Raw genomic sequence first — 16,471 nt, forward strand, 5'->3', positions numbered from 1 at the left:
TTCAGTTTCCAAATTGCACTTTTTCAGCGTGTATTAATATGAGCTCTGAGAAGCTGAAACACTATTCCAAGTAAATATAGTCAGCAACGAAAATTCAGCACCGTAAATTTTTGCTCCGAAACTTACAGTACAACTTACAGTATGTCCAACGTACACAAGCTAGCTGAACTGTGGCATTGGTCATAATGAGGCTGGTCTGCTCTGTAAGCCATTATGTGCAGAATACTCACAACGTGAATCCAGTAATTTCCTTTGTGTAATCACAATTGTGTATCCTTTTGGGGTACAAAAGGGAGCACTGTGGCATAGACAGGAAAGGCCAGATGAGTCATGGCACATCAATACTCCACAGTTTAGGGTAGCTTTTATGTGACAGCATCTTGTAGTTTGTTCAGGTACATCAATAATAGTTCACAGTTTAAAACCAGAGAATCTGTTTAGTAAGGACAGCGGTAGCTGCAGACTTCCTATGCTTCAGATGACCTGAAACTTTATCACAGGTAAATATTGCTGGCCAACTCACTGAAGAAATATAAGATAAATGATGACTAAATGAAACTGTGCACCTGTGCCAATAATATTGCTATTTTAATAATGAGGAGTATAAACAGACCATATATATATATATATATATATATATGCAGGTTTTGGTGTCCTCGGGTGTCTTCCCGTGTAAAAGTTGGGGTGTCTAGGCGACGTTTCGACGAGGTCTCACCCCCCTGCAATCCCTACACAGACCTGGCTGACACAAGCCACAAAACCACAGCTCGCCCCTATACACGAAGCCAAGCCAGAGCACAACTAAGTACAGTACAGCCATCTTCTCAGGAAAACTCTTCACAAAGTTCAAGAGGTCAAGACACAAAGACTTTAACAACTAATCCACACCTAATGACCCACCTAAGTGGTACTCAGGATATCACTCAAGAAATCACTCAAGATACCTCTCAAGTAATTAAGGAACAAAAGAAGAAAAGGCACACTAGCCTGGGAACTTCCTCTCTGCCCAGAACATTGGAGGCTATACACCACACCCCCTCTACAGTATTTATAGGAACTCAAACACTGAGATCCTGCTCTGTTCCAGTAACAAGAAGCCGAAAGCACCAGCCTGAAGATGACGAGTGAGACCTCGTCGAAACGTCGCCTAGACACCCCAACTTTTACACGGGAAGACACCCGAGGACACCAAAACCTGCATTCCTGTACCCGTGAAAATCTACGAAAGCAAATATCTTACCTCTACGGGGAGGAAACCTTCCAGCTGACAAGAACCTACGAGAAACTAGAAGTCCGAAGAGCCACCATCTTATGTGATCTCTTGTTCCTACGCAACTGCCGAGACAACAACTTAATTCCCACATGCTTCCAACTTAAATTCCATTCTAAAACCCCAGCCACCGAAAGGATCCTGAAACGAACTGAACTATCCCTAATCAGAAACGAACTACACAAGAAAAGATACCTACTAGACCAAACCAACAAAGATCTACTCACTCTTCACCTCAAACTCTGTAACAAAATCCACCCTGCACTCTGGGACAAATGCAAACAACTAGCCGTCTGGAGAGCTGAAACGGAGACCTCACATAAGACAGACACACACACCAACAAACTCCACAAACTAGAGAAACGCCAGAAGCCCAGCCACCCTCCACAGCAACCCATGAAACAAACAGTACATAACATATCAGACAGGATCCTCACCACAACTGAAACCAAAGTACTCTCCAAAGGTTTCAACTTTGCAGTCGCCCCGAGACGCATCCCCACGGAAAACATCATATGCGGAGTCGAAGCTAGCCTAACCAAAATCAACCCAGATGAAGCCAATAAAATCAGACTTGAAGTCACCAACATCCTCTGCTCCAGCAAACCACCCAGAAGCAATTTACACAAAGAAGAACAGAAAGCACTCACCAACCTGAGGAAAGACAACAACATAATCATTCTCCCAGCAGACAAAGGTAATGCCACAGTGGTGATGAACACATCGGACTACCAAGCAAAACTATCAAATCTACTCCAAGATCCTGCCTACAAACCTATAAAAACAGATCCCACCACCTACCTGGAAAAAACCACCAAATCCAAAATAAAAGCCTCTCCTATCAGTGAAGAAATCCAGCTAAGAATCATCCCCAGAGAAAAATCATCCAGATGCCCCAAACTCTACGGCCTCCCCAAGATACACAAAGAAGGAACACCACTCAGACCAATAGTCAGCTCCATAGGCTCACCTCTACAAAATCTCGCTAAATTTCTCGCCAAGCAACTTCAGCCCTATGCAGAATCCATCTCTTCACACGTACCAAACTCCTTCCAGTTCATAGAAACAATCAAGAAGCAAAACCTACATCCTAATGACCTACTTGTGAGCTTCGATGTTGTATCTCTCTTCACACAAGTGCCCATTAATGAAGCCTTGACAGCTATTCAAAACAAATACAATCCCCCCGAATACATCTTGGACCTGACCAACCACTGCCTAACCAACACGTACTTCATCCACAATGGACAAAGATACAAACAGATAGAAGGAGCACCTATGGGATCACCCCTCTCACCGGTCATCGCAAACCTGTACATGGAACACTTTGAAACCAATGCTTTAGACAAGTCAGAACACAAACCCAAACTTTGGCTCAGATATGTTGACGACACCTTTGTAATTTGGCCACACGGGAAGGAAAAACTGGATAGCTTCCTCACACATCTCAACAACTTACACCCCAAAATACAATTCACTATGGAAATAGAAGCCAACAACCAACTTCCCTTCCTTGACGTCCTAATCTACAAAAAACCTGATGGCTCCCTAGGACACACTATCTACCGGAAAAAAACACACACCAACCGCTACTTACATGCACAATCACACCACCACCCTGCACAAATAAACTCCGTAGCCAAGACTCTCATCTCCAGAACCAAACGCCTGGCTGACAAAGACCACTTGACAACTGAGTTACAGAATCTCTCAAACGTGTTAATTGCCAATGGATACCAGCAAAACAGGATTACGAAGCTAATCCAAAAGGAAACACCCCCCAAAAACCAAGACACAGAAGAAAACAATGGCATGGCCCTCCTTCCTTATATCAAGGGCACTACAGATAAAATTAGCAAAATCCTCCATAAACACAATATCAAAACAGCCTTTTGCACCAACCAAAAAATAGCCAATATCCTCAGAAACCCCAAGGATAAAATCCAGTTGGAAAACCAAGGGATCTATGAAATACCCTGCAAAGTCTGCCCAGCCACGTACATTGGACAAACAAACAGACGAATAAATGCACGTATCGCAGAACACAAGAATGCCGTCAAAAAAGAAGAAAAAACTTCCTCTCTTTTCCAACACATGAAAGAAACAGGACACGAAATTAATTTTGCAGATTCCAAATTGCTCTTTAACACGGAACATCACCACAAGAGAATAATCATGGAAGCCATCGAGATAGAGAAACACCCTCACAACATGAACAAGCGTGACGACACATCCCGCTTGCCAGACATCTGGAAATTAGCCCTCCCCACAAAAACTGACACCAGATCCAGAGGCACACAGAACGCCAACACCAATCAACCACACCAGACCCAAACCCAGACCCTCTCCACAGATGAATTACAGACACCATCCAGTAGCCAATCCATGGTGGCACCTCCGGATGCTGCACCCCCCTGCAATCCCTACACAGACCTGGCTGACACAAGCCACAAAACCACAGCTCGCCCCTATACACGAAGCCAAGCCAGAGCACAACTAAGTACAGTACAGCCATCTTCTCAGGAAAACTCTTCACAAAGTTCAAGAGGTCAAGACACAAAGACTTTAACAACTAATCCACACCTAATGACCCACCTAAGTGGTACTCAGGATATCACTCAAGAAATCACTCAAGATACCTCTCAAGTAATTAAGGAACAAAAGAAGAAAAGGCACACTAGCCTGGGAACTTCCTCTCTGCCCAGAACATTGGAGGCTATACACCACACCCCCTCTACAGTATTTATAGGAACTCAAACACTGAGATCCTGCTCTGTTCCAGTAACAAGAAGCCGAAAGCACCAGCCTGAAGATGACGAGTGAGACCTCGTCGAAACGTCGCCTAGACACCCCAACTTTTACACGGGAAGACACCCGAGGACACCAAAACCTGCATTCCTGTACCCGTGAAAATCTACGAAAGCATATATATATATATATATATATATATATATATATGGGACAGGGGTGGCGTTGTGGGTTAAACCACAGAGCCTAGGACTTGCTGATCAGAAGGTCGGCGATTCGAAACCCCGTGACGAGGTGAGCTCCCGTTGCTCGGTCCCTGCTCCTGCCAACCTAGCAGTTCGAAAGCATGTCAAAAAGCAAGTAGATAAATAGGTACCGCTCCAGCTGGAAGGTAAATGGCGTTTCCGTGTGCTGCTCTGGTTCGCCAGAAGTGGCTTAGTTATGCTGGCCACATGACCCGGAAGCTGTACGCCGGCTCCCTCGGCTAATAAAGCGAGATGAGCGCCGCAACCCCAGAGTCGGTCACGACTGGATCTAATGGTCAGGGGTCCCTTTACCTTTACACACACACACACACACACACACACACACACACACACATATTTCTACACTGCCCATCTGGCTGGGAGGTGGTTTCACAGGATGGGGGCCACTACCGAGAAGGCCCTCTGCTTGTTTCCCTGTAAGCTCACTTCTGGCAGTGAGGGAACTGCCAGAAGGCCCTCGGCACTGGACCTCAGTGTCCAGGCAGAACGATGGGGGTGCAGACGCTCCTTCAGGTATACCGGCCGAGACCATTTAGGGCTTTAAAGGTCAGCACCAACACTTTGAATTGTGCGCAGAAAGGTACTAGGAGCCAATGTAGGTCTTTCAAGACCGGTGTTATATGGTCTTGGCGGCCACTCCCAGTCACCAGTCTAGCTGCCGCATTCTGGATTAGTTGCAGTTTCTGGGTCACTTTCAAAGGTAGCCCCACGTAGAGTGCATTGCAGTAGTCCAAGCGGAAGATAACCAGAGCATGCACCACTCTGGTAAGACAGTCTGTGGGCAGGTAAGGTCTCAGCCTGCATACCAGATGGAGCTGGTAGACAGCCGCCCTGGACACAGAATTGACCTGCGCCTCCATGGACAGCTGTGAGTCCAAAATGACTCCCAAGCTGTGCACCTGCTCCTTCAGGGGCACAGTTGCCCCATTCAGGACCAGGGAGTCCCCCACGCCCACACGCCTGCCCCCTGTCTTCATTAGATATTAAAAAGCATGGGGTAGAGGACGGAACCCTGAGACACCCCGCAAGTGAGAGCCCAGGGATCTGAACATTCATCCCCCAACACCACTTTCTGGACATGGCCAAGGAGAAGGGAGTGGAACCACTGTATAACAGTGCCTCCAGCTCCTCTAAACGGTGCAGAAGGATGTCATGATTGATGGCATCAAAAGCCGCTGAAGGATCCAGCAGAACTAGGAAACAGCTTTCACCCTTGTCCCTAGCCTGCCAGAGATCATCGACCAGTGTGACAAAGGCAGTTTCAGTCCCATGATAAGGCCTGAACCCCAACTGGAAGGGATCCAAATGGTCCCCATCCTCCAGGCAAGCCTGGAGTTGTTCAGCAACCACCCGTTCAATCACTTTGTCCAAGAATGGAAGATTTGAGATTGGGTGATAGTTGGCCGTATCGGCCAAGTCCAGAGATGTTTTTTTAAGAAGCGGTTTAATGACCACCTCTTTTAGCAGGGCTGGGAGGACTCCCTCACAGAGGGAAGCATTCACCACCCTGCAGAGCCCATTGCCCAGCCCTTTCCGACTCACTTTTATGTACCTCTTGCCATCAGCCCACCCCATCCACAATTTGGCCAAACATTCTCAACTGAGAACTTTCTGCCTGGCTCTAGATGCGGGGGGTGGGGGTGGGGAATGAACTGAGCTAAAGTATTCAAATAGTTTTTACAGCACAACATTAGGGCCATCCAGTTTCAGACTGAGTTCAAGTACTATTACCAGCTTCTAAAATTATGTCTTAGGAAAAATATGGTAATGTTTCAAAATTTGCAGCACATGCCTATAAAAGCAGAAGCCATCGCATATCCAACTGTGCAAAAATGTATTAGGATGTTCTCAAATTAGTTATGTGTTCTGTATAAATGCAGGGCATTCTCCAATATTTGATTAGGCTTCCTAAGGCAGAATATCAAGATGTTCTGATGTTCTGTACGCTTTCTGTGTTATATTGATAGAAACGTCAGATATTCACTGAGAATATTAACATGAACAACTTCCTAGTATTCCCCCCCCCCCTTTTCATTACAGTGGTACCACAGGTTACATATCCCTCTGGATACGTAATCTTCGGGTTGCAAACATGGCAAACCCAGAAGTGTATACTTCTGGGTTTCGTCATGTGTGTGTGCACAGAAGCGATCTGCATGCTGCGCGCATGCGCAGAAGGGTGCCTCCAGTTATGGACTTTTCAGGATATGGCCAGGTCTCCGGAATGGATCCCGTCCGTAACCAGAGGTACCACTATATTTTTTCAGTTGCCAATATATGCCAGACTTTGTAGAAAAGCAAGAAAATAAGGTTGCCATATTCTGAAGAGCAAAAAAGAGGACACATTTGCTGACTTCTAACAATGGATCGCTATGATGACTCTTCCCATGAAAAAGAGGGCGTGTCCTGGAAAAAGAGGACATATGGCAACCCTAAAATATGCCAATGTATTCCACACATGAGAAAATATCGGGAATGTTACATCCGAGTGGCAAGCCACCGGCCCCCCAAACCATGTCCAGCTCTTCCCCAAGCCTTTTCCCCCTACCACATTTGCCTGTGCAGCTGAAGAGAAGTTTCCCAGGCACTGTGGTTTGTTTTCTTCCAGTCGGCCTAGGCACCTATCTGCTCTTCCTTTCCCTCCATGATCAGCAGGCTTCCATATAACTTTATCTATAGCTATATATAATTCAAGCTGTAGAACTGAAATTGCAGAAAGGAGAACCGAAAGAGAAAAGCTGAGCCAATGAGTATCAAGTAATCATATACATTATTGCTCCATAACCATGAGGCAAATGTGAAATAATATCATACAGCTTCCATTGCCAAAAAAGCAAAGCAAAGCAAAGCAAAAACCCAAACCCATTATCTCATGCATACATATTTTTAAGGAGATATAAATTATCTACTTACATCCGAATTAAATCTCAACTGGCAAATGTTGCACGATATGATTTGCTTTCTTCTGTGAGGAAGAGGAACCCCAAACGTATGATTTATTACAGCTTTTTGAATTGGGTCCATCTGCAACAAAAGGAGGAGAAATAAAAGCTTTTCTATTCTCTTGGAAGTCTGCCAATTCTGCTAACAATGCTTAATGGAATTTACACACTGCCAATGGATCGTATCCAACCAAGCTTTACACAGAGTAGACCCACTGAAATTAACAGACTTACATTAGCCATGTCCATTAATTCAAGTTCATCTATGCTGAGTATGACTCCCACTGGATACAACCCAAAGTCTTATTTTCACTCCCACTGGATTTTGACTCCCACTGGATACAACCCAAAGTCTTATTTTCATTTTAAACATTAGCAGTACAACCCTTGTAAGTCTTCTTAAAAGTAAGTATCACGGAGTTCAATGGGGCTTTCCTTCCAAATAAGTGTGCACAGGATTGCAGCCCAAGATACCACTTTCTTTCTATCTGTACAGTATTGATGTAGCAATTGTATTTTATTTTAAGCAAAAAATAAAAATTGGGTGTAAATGAAACAAAGAGCTCTGAAGGGCACACCGGACACAAATTTGGAAAATCGCATTGCAAGAAATTGATGGATCCTAAAGAAATGTGCTGAACATTCTGACATGTCAGACTGTTCTTTCTTAACTTTAGTTAGTTACTACACAAGAATGAATGTTTCCTCCCTTGCTTCAGCGTTAAAGAAACTCACTTCAACTTTCACATATATTGTGTTTTTCTGGCACAGAAAGTGGGATCATTTCTCCTTCTTGGCTCTTTTTGGTGTGTGTCTGCAGTAACTCTCAAGTGGGAAGAATATGGCGAAAGAAGCATGCTATAAGACAAATTAAGATAGAAGACTCAAGGGAAAATAGAAAGGAACAAGTAGTAGAATGGATTGTTGTGTCAAGGACTCATTGTGCAGTTACGCTTAGCTCTCGCTTGCTTCACGAGATTTCTGAATCATTAAGATTTTTTGATGTTTAAATATTTATTATTGAGCAATGAGAGACATATTTTGCATTTTATTTGAAGTGCAAAAAAGGATAAATATATCACAGATGCAAAGAAAAATGACAAGTTCTTTATTTTTGCAACATGGCCAACCTATTTCAGCTACAAATGCTTTCCTTGCTTCTTCATGAAGCAATCTCAAAACTTTCTGTTCTCAAAGACCATGGGTAGGCAAACTAAGGCCTGGGGGCCGGATCTGGCCCAATCACCTTCTAAATCTGGGTCAGGGAATCAGTGTGTTTTTCCATGAGTAGAATGTGTCCTTTTATTTAAAGTGCATCTCTGGATTATTTGTGGGGCATAGGAATTCATTCTCTCTTTTTCCCCCAAAATATAGTCCAGCTCCCCACATGAGGGACAGTGGACCGGCCCTCTGCTGAAAAAAATTTGCTGACCCCTGTAAGACTAATAGGGAGAATCAGTAATAAAATAACACGAAAGCAGAAAGGCATGGAAGAAGAAACTATCACCACACATGTCGCTACCACAGAGGGAAAACAATAGGGATATGCTTGTCTAAGCAGTTGAAAATGGCCACAAAAGTGGCAGTTGGAAAAAATGGGAAGACTACAGAGGAAACACAGGAATGAAGTGGATCTGGAGTTATGACATCTGAATTCTCCAGAACAACTGAATAAGAGGACTGTATATGGAGACCTCCAATTTTCCACCTCCATTTGCTGGTGGTGGATTGGCACAAGCCATTTTGGAGGGAGTGCCAGGCCTAATGAGCACAGCAACTCTTCTCAGCAGATCTGGCCCCTATGAGGCAGTTGTGGAGACTGAAGGTCCCTGCATTCCCATAGCTACCTAAGTCTCTGTCTTCCCTGGGTCTTTCCCAAGCAACCTGAGACTATGCTGGTGTGCCTGTCTCTGTTGCTCCCTCTTCATACTCTGGTTCTGGGAGACCGGGGTGGGGGGGCTTGTCATTGCAGCAAGGGGCGGCACCCTGGCTTCTTCACCAGCCTCACTCATCTCTGCTTCTTGGCCTCCCTCGTCTCCTGCTTCCGCTTCCGGACTTCTCTCTGCCACAAACTCTCCCTGCTCACTAAACCCTGTTACCTCTTCAGCTTTCTACACCACCACCTCCCAGTCTTCCCCCTGTTCTCCAGCTGACCACTCATTGTCACCCCCAACACCAATTCCTGGGCTCTGCCTGAGCTCTTTTTCCTTGGGGGTTCACCAGCTGGTGCCTCCTACCATTCCTCTGCTTTCAGCCAGTCCATGACACGGGGGGGGGGGGGGTTGAGAGAAAGCCTTGTTGTCTCTATGGTAAGTCTCCCACCCCCACTCCAAATGACAGGAATCGCTTCATACCACCTAGTTTGGGTTCCTTTAACTCCTTTTTGGGGGGTTTGCCTGAAATGCCCATCCCAAATCAGGTGAACCTCAAAACAGTGGCAAAAAGGAATACAGGCCTAGTATCTATTTGAGCCCTAGTAGCAATAACTGCAAGCACCCTTAAATCTGAATTTAATGCCAACACATTGAATCAAATTCTGCATTCATGATCTCTTAAAACAGAACCCATGACCATTTTTCAAACACAGATATGAAACATATGAGTCAGCTAGCTTTTCTATGTATGGAAGGGATTCTAGGAAAAACAAACATATCTTGAGATCAAGCACTATAAATAGGACACGAGAACATTTATTATTATGGTACTGATTATGACCTGGGACTGACTGCACATCAAAGGCATAATAATCTAGCCCCTGGTTCCAGAAGATGCCATTCTGCATCCCAACAGAAAAATCTACTGGACTTACCTATATCAACCGAAGCACACAAAAATGTCCTATGCTGTACTCACAAAGTGTATTTCTCTTATTAAGGATCTAGGATTCTACAGGCTACAAAATGTATCTCTAAAATGTGAACCTCATGATTTGTGCTTGTAGTTCTATATGCAAAGAGGTTTGGATGGCAGCCAAAGTGATTAAGAAAAGCCGGTTCAGATGCAGAAATCTGTACTCTGCCAATTGCTGTTTGATACAGCAAGTCAGAATTGCTTTTCCAAATATAACTCCATAAATCCCAGTCCCTAACAAAGTCAGGGCAGACAGGCAAGTGAGGGTGAGTGCACTAGAATTATATTAGGCTCTGGGATTTTCTCCTAGAGTAGTTTTGTGGGGAGGGGGAGGGGAAGGCTGCCAACCCATAAAGTTTTAAATAAATATTAGGTAAGTGCCCAAATGTTTGTTACAGGAAAGGGATGCTGGCAAGTGGACCACACATACTCTCACCCATACACATTTGTGAACTCTGAGAAACTGAGATAAAAAAGGGCAGGGAATATGAATGGTCTGCTTGAATCAGAAGAACAAAGTAAAAGAAATGGACCATCAGGACAGATAAAGCGGAATATATTAGAAATCTGATAAGTGTTTGATTATTTAGAAACATATTCTCAACAATCTGTATATAAAGATAGCAGGCATTATAGTTCCTTGTTCTTTTTTCTAACTTTTCCAGGAACCTGCATGTGAAACCCCTAAATGTTTATTCAAAGCCCTTGCCTCTGCATTTGAAATCCTGAAATCCCTTTTTTTGGAATAACCTCCTGGTTTTAGTGCAGCATGCATATAATCTTGCAAGTTCTCTATAACCATTTTTCAGTCTCATCAAATGGTGTTTGGGCTCTAACCATGTGAAAAGCACAAGGGAATATATGAATGCTATGCTATGAATTGCCAATAGTATCTTTATTCTGTAACCCCCTCCATCACCACGTTTGTTCCGTTTAGGTGCTTTTTAAAGGCTGAAAGCCTACATGCACTTACGTGGGGGTAAATTCCATTAAACTTAATGTGGCTTACATCTGAGTAGCAGGGAGCCAACAGGATTTGCCTGAGTAATTGTTGCAGGGTAGGCTGTCGTCTCAACACAGGTAAGACAAACACAGCTGTAGGCTTAAACTGGATCATTTACTTAATATTACTTGCTACAACAGAAGAAAGGAAGAAAGGTGAAAGAGAAACTAAACCCACAAGTGATGGGCCCAAGTATATCCAAGAGTTCTCAGTCATCCTTAGGACTTTCTTGTAGCTGCCTACAAGGAAACTTCCAAAAATGGCTGCTGACCTAAAGCCAGTAAGACTAAGCCTTATAGCTATGTCTGCCAAAGCACCAACTCTGCAACATAGAATAAAGGTGGCATGTATTTTGCTCCACTGGCAAAAGCCACTATACTCTCTGATCTACACTCCACATGGGTCTGCCACTGAAGATAACTTGGAAACATCAACTGGTCACCTCCCCCCCCCCCAAAAGACCCCAAATACTTTCTGGGGTACTTCGTTTCCAATTAAGGATTTTCAAATGAATGTTTAAAGCCCTAAACAACTTAGCCTCCATCTCACAGAATCAAAGTTGGAAGGGGACCTGAGAATCATCTAGTCCAACCCCCTGCAATGCAGCTGCCCCCTACGGGGATCGAACCTTCAACTTTGGCATTGCCAGCACCACACTCTAACCAACCATGTATATCAGGCATAGGCAACCTCGGCCCTCCAGATGTTTTGGGACTACAACTCCCATGGTCCCTAGCTAACAGGACCAGTGGTCAGGGATGATGGGAACTGCAGTCTCGAAACATCTGGAGGGTCGAGGTTGCCTATGCCTGATCTAATTGATGGTGTCCTTCCTACAGACCTTCTGAAATATTAAGATTGACAGAGGGGGCCTCTTGGTAGTTTTGCCATACTAGGTAGCTTGGGGGGTGGTAGCCTGGGAGAGGACATTCTTTGTGACATTGTGGAAATCCCTTCCCACTTTCACTATGCAGGTTTTTTGTATGCCTAACTTATCGAATGTATGCCTGTCAAAAAGCAAGAGCTTTGCTCCCCTCCAATGCCCACCTTGACCCATGTAAACAACCCAAGTTTAATGAGTTGTGAACTGGTTACATCACTGTAGGTCTTTGTTCAATTGCTCCTAGGCTAGCAATGCTACGTTCATTGCAAGATCAGGCATGCAGTTTCTGATTGAAGAGGTCAGGAGTCAAAAGAGAATTAAGATTTACAGCAACCAAGGTTCAGGTGCACATGCTTGGATAAATTCCAGATTAAACTGTTAAACAGCAAGCAGTGTATTCTAAGAGTATGTGTTGTGATTATTTATTTATACCTCATAATAACTGCAGCAATACTCTCAGCAAAGGTCAAAAAGCCACCCTTCTCTTTTGTTCTTTTTTCTATTTTTGAGTAAAACAGGCTTTGAAGCTTTGTCCTAGATACACCCATTTAAGAATTTAAACCAGCAACAACAGCCCATCCCCAAGGATTGGCCTATTTTTCTCTCAAGGGTGGGAAAGCATTTATTCACACACACACACACACACACACACACTCCATACGTTACTGCTACTATCAACTTCCCCTTCCTACCCTGGCCACACATACACCAAATTTTCTTTATTAAATAAAAATAACCATCACACCAAGAGACTGGATTACCACGAGTGTACTTCAGGGTTGTTGTGCATTACTCCTCCCTCTCTCAGATCCCCCCCCACCCCCAAATGTAGAATATCAACACTGGGTGAATTTGCAGAGCTGATGTAACTCATTATTCTCAAGCACAATACAGTGGTACCTCAGGTTAAGTACTTAATTCATTCCGGAGGTCCGTTCTTAACCTGAAACTGTTAAGACCTGAAGACCACTTTAGCTAATGGGGCCTCCTGCTGCCACCATGTTGCCGAAGCACGATTTCTGTTCTCATCCTGAAGCAAAGTTCTTAACCCGAGGTACTATTTCTGGGTTAGCAGAATCTGCAACCTGAAGCGTATGTAACCCGAGGTACCACTGTACCCCCCTCTCAAAATATGGATAGTGATACACTCCAACATTCTGCACGAAAATAGGGATATTCTGTGGTTTAGAATGAAATGACTCTATTTTCATGAGGAATGTTGGAGGGTGCTATGGAGGTAAGAGTTTTATTTGTATTTTTGAAAAGGTAACGTGGGGGGGATTAAATCAAATCTGAATGGGGAAAACCATGAATTTCTACGTTTGCTGCTCCCTTTTACTTTAGTCACACAGCCATAGCTTTACTGAAATACACCCCAGATTTGTCAATTATTTCTCTGGCCAACAATCACTTCTGCACCAGGAAAGACAGGAGTGCTCGGGTGGGCAGCTTCAAAGTACCAGTAATTCTCCATTGTCTGAATCTAAAGAAAAATCTAGAGTGACCCACATACAAAGGAAGCTCATAGAATGAGTTCAAAACAACACACGTCCATTGTTTAGAGAAAGGAATCCTGGGTCATTTTGAAGCCGTTTGAGGGTTGTAAATTTCTCTATAAGCATTCATTGACTAAAAACACTAAAGGCAGGAGAAGGGCAGAATCTCATACTACATGAATATAATTTTAAAGTACATGGATATCCATGGATATAAAGGATTTCACCAGTACAAAATCGATACGGACAACCACCTCAGACCAAAAGCATGCTGTCAGGGTTTCTGGGAGAAGTGAGGAGATGGCAGAGGATTCAGCCTCAGGCGAATCCCGGAAAGAGAGAACCCAGGGGGGCAGAAAGACCCTGCGGAAAAGAAAGGAGAGGAAGAGGTGGTCTAGAGCCAGGCTATTAAGTTGGTGTGGAGGAGGGGAGGAGTCAGAGGGGGACTTCGGCGGTCTAACGTGACAGACGTACAGCCACAATGCTGAACTGTGAAAGAAGCAATTATCTTCAATAAACTTTTCCTGTAAGTAAACTATAACGGAGTAAGGTCTCTCGTGAGCTGGGACCCACCTGGGTGGCTGTGACACATGCCCATACCATATATCTCAATAAAGTATCTCCAGCATTATACCTACAACATCTATCAGATAATTTCTTGTCTTTAGTCTCTTCTTCAAGAAAAAAACATAACTATGCAGCCCTGTTCATTAAATGTAACTAACTAAAAAAGGTAAAGGTAAAGGATCCCTGACAGTTAAGTCCAGTCGCAAACAACTCTGGGGTTGTGGTGCTCATCTCGCTTTACTGGCTGAGGGAGCCGGCGTTTGTCCGCAGACAGTTTTTCCAGGTCATGTGGCCAGCATGACTAAGTTGCTTCTGTTGAAACCAGAGCAGTGCACGGAAACACCGTTTACCTTCCTGCCAGAGCAGTACCTATTTATCTACTTGCACTTTGACGTGCTTTCGAACTGCTAGGTTGGCAGGAGCTGGGACCGAGCAATGGGAGCTCACCCCGTCATGGGGATTCAAACCACCGATCTTCTGATCGGCAAGCCCAAGGCTCAGTGTTTTAGACCACAGCGCCACCTGTGACCCTGTAACAAACTATAGCTAAGATCATTTCCATTGGCCCTATATGTAGAATTTGGAAACATGATCTACAGATTTTTACTGAGCATGCATGAGGCCAGTGGACCTAGCTCCATTTCTCCCCATCTGCATGTTCATATCCACAGATATGTCACATGAGCAGAGCTCACATAGCTGAATATTAACATTAAGATTTTAAAGCTATCAAACCACAGATATAGCTACAGAGCACGCTAAGTAAAGTTTGCATTGCTAATGAGAGGGAGTGCCTACATTGTGTGCAATCAGCAGATAACCTGGTCTGTCGATCCACATGGTCATGTTAATAATTACTTCTAATAACGCACATAATGTTACCCAGGACATCTCTATGCCTGTGAAACACAGCTGATTTTCTCAGTACTCTATCTACCAGATCAATAATCAACACTGGGAATAAAGAAAGGAGCCAGCAGAGGGAACTTGCTTGTCAAAATACCTAATAATAGAAGAAAAAACAAATCCCTATAAACTCATTTTCAATACAGATGAGAACCAATGATGCAAAGCTCTTAAAAATGCATGTTCTAGATGTGCTGTCATGCATGACTCATTCCTTTATAGCTGATTTATTCAGTGTTGCTTCAGTAATTATGATAAATAATTAGGCAGGGATTTGAAATTCTACATAATAAGTTATAGCATTTTTACATATTTTTTTGTGAATCGCTGCTTCTGGTCGTATCAATGAAAAGTTTAACACTATGATAAACTGCTTCTCACACATTTGAGATAGAAATATGTATCTGTTTGAAGCCATCAAATTCAGCCAGGAAAAAAAATCTGTCATCTATAGATAAAGCAACATAATGAGCAGCTGGTGTCTTAAATGTTCCTCTTTTTGTGAAGGCAATCAATCTCCCCACCCCTTCCGTACCTACAAAGCCACCTCAAACTCTGTAGTGTTCAACTTTTTCATATTAAAGCTCTTAGTATCTGAAGCCTTATGATAAACCAAGCAGATGCCCTTCATGAAAATGGCGTTTTAGAGGTACTTAAACTATCATATCACTACATCATCAAAAATTCTTTCCTAATTTTCACAACCACTTTCTTGTATGCTTTTAAATTATTACATTAAATGTTAACATTTTGTACTTTGGGTAACACACCTATTAATTCCCATGCTCACAACCACACCATCAACTAAATCCCAGTGTGAACACATGGAAACAGGAGGGGGGGATAAATTTGCGAAGCAGAAGCGTGCTTCTTGTGTTCAGCAAAATGAGGGGACAGAATGCTGGTTCTACCACTTCAAGCTGAAGTTTTTTTGGGGGTAGCTATTTTTGAATATCTCCTTCCATTAGAGTTACTCCCTGTAACACCAGTGCAGCAGACAAGGGGATGAACTTGAACGTTTCTCCATGATGTACTAATACTTCAACTGCAGGGAGTTGCTGTTTTTTATTTTTATTTAATTTTTTAATTTATTTTTTTAAAAAATAATTGCATAAGCATTCAAATTAAGGTGACTAAGGGTCCTGCTTTACAGTGCCCTCTGTTTGAAGTGCTGTCCGAAGACAACCCTCTGTTTGAAGAAGTTCCCTGCACTGTGCAAATCCATGTTCTCCTCGGGACTCTTTTCTTGCAATTACTCTTTTTGGCCATGTGCCAGTGGCCACACTAATTCAGGCATCCCTCTACCTGTAGTGACACAGTAATAGCACTAGTCAAAGGTCAACGTCAACCAGTGTGGGTGCAGTCATGATCACATACATTTACTCTCCAACACTTAATTATCTTGTGCATGCCTATGCTATTTGGCTGCTTACTTCAAAGGGTTACTTACTGTAGATGCCAATTAAACGGTACGATGGGGCATATTCTGTTACACACACATGCAACAAAACATCAAAGGTATGACGATTGGATTTCATCC

At 43.5% G+C, this 16,471-nt stretch overlaps 1 protein-coding gene and 1 long non-coding RNA gene across 15 annotated transcripts in view; one reads left to right on the forward strand and one right to left on the reverse strand.

Moving 5' to 3' along the window:
* LOC309325779 overlaps nt 1-16,471 on the forward strand; it is a 117,710-nt gene that overhangs the window by 92,774 nt on the left and 8,465 nt on the right. The gene's annotated exons all lie outside the window — the stretch shown is intronic.
* Nucleotides 1-16,471, reverse strand: part of ZNF385D (zinc finger protein 385D) — a 583,216-nt gene that overhangs the window by 78,436 nt on the left and 488,309 nt on the right. For 11 of the 13 annotated variants that reach the window (XM_081882143.1, XM_081882152.1, XM_081882148.1 and 8 more), the window contains one exon: nt 7,198-7,308. The exons of the other annotated variants lie outside the window; for them this stretch is intronic. In XM_081882143.1, coding sequence (XP_081738269.1) covers nt 7,198-7,308 — 111 coding nt within the window. The remainder of the gene's footprint in view (nt 1-7,197; nt 7,309-16,471) is intronic. 13 annotated transcript variants of the gene reach the window in all.

Source organism: Podarcis erhardii (genome assembly GCF_964252035.2).
Source record: "Podarcis erhardii genome assembly, chromosome: 12".
Classification (NCBI taxonomy): Eukaryota; Metazoa; Chordata; class Lepidosauria; order Squamata; family Lacertidae; genus Podarcis; species Podarcis erhardii.